General features: G+C 35.0%; 1 protein-coding gene and 1 long non-coding RNA gene across 3 annotated transcripts; both read left to right on the top strand.

Moving 5' to 3' along the window:
- The first annotated feature begins 1,167 nt into the window (after nt 1-1,167).
- On the top strand, nt 1,168-2,682 carry LOC110877125. The gene is made up of 2 exons (XR_002556779.2): nt 1,168-2,032; nt 2,472-2,682. It is a non-coding gene; the product is annotated as an uncharacterized LOC110877125 (long non-coding RNA).
- Nucleotides 2,683-3,126: 444 nt separating this feature from the next.
- On the top strand, nt 3,127-5,941 carry LOC110874083. 2 transcript variants are annotated; one of them, XM_035977274.1, is made up of 2 exons: nt 3,127-5,752; nt 5,843-5,941. In XM_035977274.1, the coding sequence occupies exon 1, from the start codon at nt 4,622-4,624 to the stop codon at nt 5,723-5,725; it is 1,104 nt and encodes a 367-aa protein (XP_035833167.1). In that variant the 5' UTR covers nt 3,127-4,621; the 3' UTR covers nt 5,726-5,752; nt 5,843-5,941. Both variants share the same exon structure in this region; 1 of them encodes a protein (XP_035833167.1).
- Nucleotides 5,942-6,523: the final 582 nt, after the last annotated feature.

Raw genomic sequence — 6,523 nt, 5'->3', positions numbered from 1 at the left:
CAGTCTGCTTGATTGAGTTAGCTGTATCTTCTCAAATCTGCAGCTTTAAATTCATTCAACAACCCATATAAGGTAGGAAAATTTCATTTTGTTTCGTTAATTGTTGATATATTTTTACTTTTAGTTAATTTCATTCATGTATTAATTGATTATATGTTGCTAATTGTAGTTAAAAACAAGAAAGCGAAATATAGAATAAACAAAAGACAAAGAGATTATTTCTGATTAAAATGACCATAACAAAACATCAAAGCTAAATTTATGATAAACATTTGAGATGAAATTTCGTCATTAATTCGTTGCAATCCAAAACAGGTTACATCAACCATGAAAAAGATACGTAACTTTAAAAGGGCATCTTAGAACCCACCCACTAATTTCAAAACATGTAAAACAAAATAATCAAATCAAATGGGGTTATAAATTTCTAGGTTAGGTTTGGCATCTAATGAGCATCATGAATGAAAAAAATAGAATGGAAAGAATATCACAATTATCGCAAAATGGCCTAAAGGCTAAAGCAAAACGAAACTATTAGGGTCTGACAAATAAATAACACATGTTTTCTACACAAAATGTACCAAAGAATAACAACATAATGATTACATATGAGATACTCAAACCCAAAGTAACAACATGCAATGCCAATTCACTCTTTGAAGATTCTTTAAAACCGAAAAATAAGCAAAAAAGGAACCAAATCATTCAAGCAATAGTTGGCTTTTAATCATGTAAGATATTATATGAGAAAAAAAGAAAACAAATATTGTATTATTTAAGTTGGTCATCATAGACTTTAAAACATGAAGTTTGATTAATATTAGCGATGATTGATGGCGTAATCTCTACGGATTCAAGCGAAAGAAAGATTATAAAAGACATACGAATACGGGCTAATTGTGTACACATCGGTGATTGTCTAACATCAATGCTACAATTACTTTATGATAAAATTATCATTATGTTGGAATAGAAAAAATAACCACTACCAGTTTTCTACTTAAACATCTATTCTCATGAATATCAATTTAAGCAATAACATTTGCAGGGGTCGTTAAAAAGCAAATACCCACAAATTCACAATATCTCAAAGGCACACTTTCATTTCCAGACAAATTAATCAAATTGAATTTATATTTTAACTTGAGAATTGAAATTTTGTATTAAAAAAATATTTAAAAGTCACACTTTCGCTTCCCAACAAAATTAATCAGAATTTCTTAAAAGTCACAATTTTGACTTTTGATCTTCTTCACAGCCTTGTACAAAGTCTCCTCGTTTTTCCGTGGTTCCACCAGAGATTATTACAACCACAATAGTCGGCTTTAATAATCGATTCTACCCCTATTGTAATCGCACCTCTTTCGATTCTTGTTTTCAACATACGGCTTTGATGGTGTTAACAACAAACCGTAGCCCTAATTTCAAACGTAAGGCTTCGACGATCTGGGTTTCGCCGTCTGCAAATCAACGAAATCCTCTCTTCTTCGGAATATCATTTTGGAACCGGTAAGCGTTATTTATTTTGCAAATTTAGGGTTACTAAAATTGCAATCAATGATCGATGCTATAAATTGGTTCGATTAACATGGAATACGGGTTGGTTGTGAGGGTCGGAAGAATTAGGAAAAGAGACGAAATCGAAGATCGAATTAGAAGGTCTGATTCTGTTCTAAAATCCGCTCCAACAACGGAAAGGCTTCGGTCGTGAAGTTCGAATTCGTAACATCAGTGCGTTTATGCATAACGAAAAGGTGCCATAAACCATATCGCACATCAAATCGTTTTGTTTTAGAAGCGTATCGTCGAATGGATCTATATATTTTAGAGGGAAAAAGTAAAAACACGGCCACAAATTTTATATATAATAGAGATGTCAGTTGTTTATAGAAGCATGCGAACGGTTACTTATGGTTGAGCGTAGTAGGAACGCAACGGTTGGGCATGGTAGGAAGTTTGGTTGGTAAATATATAAGGGTATAATTGAAGAATTATAGTTTCGTCAACTCTTCATTCTATCACCAATTTAAAGGTACAGAAATTCTATTCATATTCCATTTGTTGTTATATATTGATTGTATGCATATACATCTAGATCTAGATAACCTTTAGAGTATACCCGTCCGAAATTTATCTAATAGAGATAAATTTCGGATTGTCCCCATTTTGGGACTGCTTTTTGAATATTCTATCTCATTAGGATGTGTTTATATTTTAACGGGTTGGCTGTTTAAGAAAAAATCGGTAGCATTTCGCCTTAGCTCCTTCGAGTTTGCGGGTTATACGCATACTTGGGGAGTTAAGGCGAAATGCTGTCGATTTTTTCTTAAATAGTCAACTCGTTAAAATATATACATATGAGATAGAATATTCAAAAAGTGGGTTAGGATCCACCGCCTTAAAACACTGGTTTACACCATATATGTGTATATATGCAATTATATGATTTATTTGTTTATTTTAATTTGCAGATGGATCGTACTTACTGGATGTACCATACCACACGTACAAGCTCGATGTTTACGGATGGCGTTCGAAATTTTCTTAGGGTTGCCGAAACAAATCGATTGAATAGTGGAAGTGGATTGATTTGTTGCCCTTGTACAATTTGTAAAAATTTCCAAAGATTTAACGATATCAAAGACATACAGTTTCATTTGAATACACGTGGTTTTATGCCTAGATACACATGTTGGTCAATGCATGGGGAATCACTTACTAACACTAGCACAACGTCAATCAATCTAGATGATGATAATAGGGAGAACAATGATTCAAATATTGATGACGATAATGACCATTTTAATGACCCCAATGACAACTTAAATGAAATGTTTCATGATTTAGAGACTAATATTGGTGCGGATGATCAAGAAAAATTACAACAACTCTTTGAAGAAGAAGGAAAACCGTTGTATCCCGGTTGTGAAAATTTTTCAAAACTTAATGTTGTGTTGAAATTGTTTCATTTAAAGTCAAAAAACGGATGGAGTGATAAAAGTTTCACAAATTTATTAGTGCTTTTGCACGACATGCTTCCGGAAGGTAATGAGTTACCGCTTTCGACATACCGAGCAAAAAAGTTGATGTGTCCTATGGGATTAGAAATTGAAAGAATACATGCATGTCCAAATCATTGTATGTTGTATAGAAATGAGTTCGAGAATGAACATAAGTGTTTTACATGTAATGCATCGAGGTATAAACGTAAAAAAGAAACCGATGAAGTTGATGATGATGTGACAAAAAATGGGCCACCGGCTAAAATGTTGTGGTATTTTCCCATCATACCGAGATTGAAACGTCTGTTTTCAAACGAAAAAGAGGCAAAACTATTACGTTGGCATTTCAGATGAGCGTGTAAATGATGGAAAATTAAGACACGTGGCGGATTCACCTCAGTGGAGAAACATTGATAACATGTATCCAGAATTTGGAGAAGAGATTAGAAACATACGGTTTGGACTTAGTTCAGACGGAATCAATCCTTTCGGCAGCATGAGTAGTCTCCGTTGTACGTGGCCGGTTCTTTTATGTATCTACAATCTTCCACCGTGGTTAGCCATGAAACGAAAATACATTATGATGTCTTTGTTGATTCAGGGTCCGAAACAACCTGGTAATGATATTGATGTTTATTTGTCTCCTTTAATTGAAGACTTAAAAACTCTATGGAGTTCAGGTGTAGATATGTATGATGCTTACAAGAAAGAACAATTTAAATTGCGGGCCATGATTTTTTGTACCATAAGTGATTTTCCTGCGTACAGTAACTTGTCAGGGTACAAGACGAAAGGTAAGAAAGCATGTCCTGTTTGTGAAGATGAGACAAGTTCAGTATATTTAAAAAATTGCAAAAAAACTGTATACATGGGACATCGAAGATTCCTTCCAGATGGTCACATTTATCGAGAGAAAAAGGAAGAGTTTGATGGTAGTACCGAGCTCCGAAAGATAAGGAAACGATTTGATGCATTTTCAAGAGTTAAAAATTTAAAAACTGTGTTGGGAAAAAAAACTGTGTTGGGAAAAAAAACTGTGTTGGGAAAAAGAACTCGCGTTGAGAAAGGTGTTATTTGGAAAAAGAAGTTAATCTTTTGGGAATTACCTTACTGGAAACATTTAGATGTTAGACATTGCCTAGATGTTATGCATATCGAAAAAAACGTATGTGATAGCTTGTTGGGCTTATTGTTAAATATTCCCAGTAAAACGAAAGATGGGATAAATGTCCGTAAAGACATGGTAAATATGGGAATACGTAAAGAGCTTGCCCCTGTTGAGAGAGACAACCGTATTTTTCTGCCACCTGCATGTTATACTATGTCAAGAGAAGAAAAAACAAAGTTTTGCAAATGTTTACATGATATTAAGGTACCATCAACTTATTCTGCAAACATTAAAAGTTTAGTGTCAATGAAAGACTGTAAACTTCTTGGTATGAAGTCTCATGATTGTCATGTTTTAATGACACATATGATTCCTATTGCAGTTCGTGGAGTGTTACCCGGGAACATCCGACATACAATCACATCCGACATACAATCACTCGAAAGTTATTGATCCCGAGTCACTGGATACATGGCAAAAAGAAGTTATCATCACGCTCTGTGAACTAGAGATGTACTTTCCACCGTCTTTTTTTGATGTTATGGTTCACCTAGTATCCCATATAGTAGGAGAAATTAAGGCTTGTGGCCCTGTATTTCTACGTTGCATGTACCCTTTTGAAAGATATATGGGTTTTTTAAAAGGTTATGTAAGAAATCCTAACCGACCTGAGGGTAGTATTGTTGAGGGATATGCTTCCGAGGAAGTGCTTGAATTTTGTACAGGTTATTTGGAAGGTGTGGATAGTACTGGTGTACCTCAATCTTGTCACTCGGGTAAACTTGATGGGGTTGGAGGTGTTGGTATGAAAAACATCATCCCAAGTCGTGACACTTTACAAATTGCACATTTATTGGTCCTAAAACACATGACTTGTCTTGCTCCATTTGTTGAAGAACACATGAACATTTTACGGTCGACATACCAGGGTAAGGATAATATGTGGTATATAATAAAGCATAATAAGGAGTTTTCTAGTTGGATGAAAACTAAGGTAACAACAACTAAGGTTGACAGAATTGTGGAAAAGTTAGGGCAAGGTCCAGATTTTAAAGTTAAATCTTACCAAGGGTACGACATTAATGGTTACACGTTTTATACTAAAGATCAAGATGCAAAAAGTACAATGCAGAACAGTGGAGTTACAATAATAGCATCAACGGCTGAATTTGATAGGATGAATCATGATACAATGATAAGAATTGCTAAAGATTCTTATTATGGTGTCATACAAGAAATTTGGGAATTAGACTATTATGATTTCACTCAAACTGTGTTTAGATGTAAATGGGTGAATAATCGTACAGGTGTCAAAGTTGATAAATATGGTTTTACTCTTGTAGACCTTAAAAGTGATGGCTATGCATCTGAACCATTTGTACTCGCAAAACATGTCAGACAAGTGTTTTTTGTCAATGACCCGAGCAACCCAAGATACCACATCGTCTTGCAAGGTAAACGACGTATTATTGGTGTCGACAATGTTGCTAATGAGGAAGAATATGACCAGTTTGATGATCTACCACCATTTTCAGTCGGTATTCAACCAGGTAATTACAGGATTGAAGGCACCACATACTTACGATCTGACCACACGGAAGGGACGTATTGCTGATAAACCACATCAAACTAAATGATCAAGGTTTGAGATTATATACACACACACACACATTTTGTATTATTTTTTTAATTGTAGTCTACTAAGACAATTTTTTTTTTTTTTTTTGTACAGGATAGACAATGATGAAGATAAGCCATGTGATAGATGATCTCATTTTTATTGGACATTTTCTAGTGGAAACTTAGTAAAAGATTGTTATTTTGTGTCTAATTTTTTTAATTATCACTAGATTTTTTATTGGTTTTTTCTTGTGGTAAAGTTGTATGGTCAAATAATTTTTCTTTCGCATCTTAATTAATGATTATTGTTTGATTGGAAGTACTACATGATATTACTCAACTAGATGATTCAGCCCGCACGTTGCTGCCGAACCTAGGCGGAATTTGATAGGTATTCGTTCAGTTCGTCATAGTAACGACACTTGCTATAGCTGTTGATACATATTATGTGGACGCGACTTGGCTCGGTTCAACTCGGTTCGGTTCTCCGGTTAGGTTCGGCTCAAGCCCGACGCCACGACATTCCTCCGTCGTACGCCCCAGAGTTCGACACGTGAAGCACGGAGAGCCGCAACCTATTCCCGTCGCCACATCATCATGACATCATCATCATGATGTCATGATGATGTCATAAAGTGGCTAGACTTTGACTAAAAACAAGTTCATGAAAATTCATGCAAGTTATTAAACTGAACGTGCATGTGTTGTTGTATATGGGCCAATCACATTACTTGGGCTGATACAATCACATCTGGGCCGAACCTTACCCAATCGCACAAGTCAACATTTATAT

The sequence above is a fragment of the Helianthus annuus genome, chromosome 9, assembly GCF_002127325.2.
Source record: "Helianthus annuus cultivar XRQ/B chromosome 9, HanXRQr2.0-SUNRISE, whole genome shotgun sequence".
Taxonomy (NCBI): Eukaryota; Viridiplantae; Streptophyta; class Magnoliopsida; order Asterales; family Asteraceae; genus Helianthus; species Helianthus annuus.
This window is presented reverse-complemented; position numbering and strand designations above follow the sequence as displayed.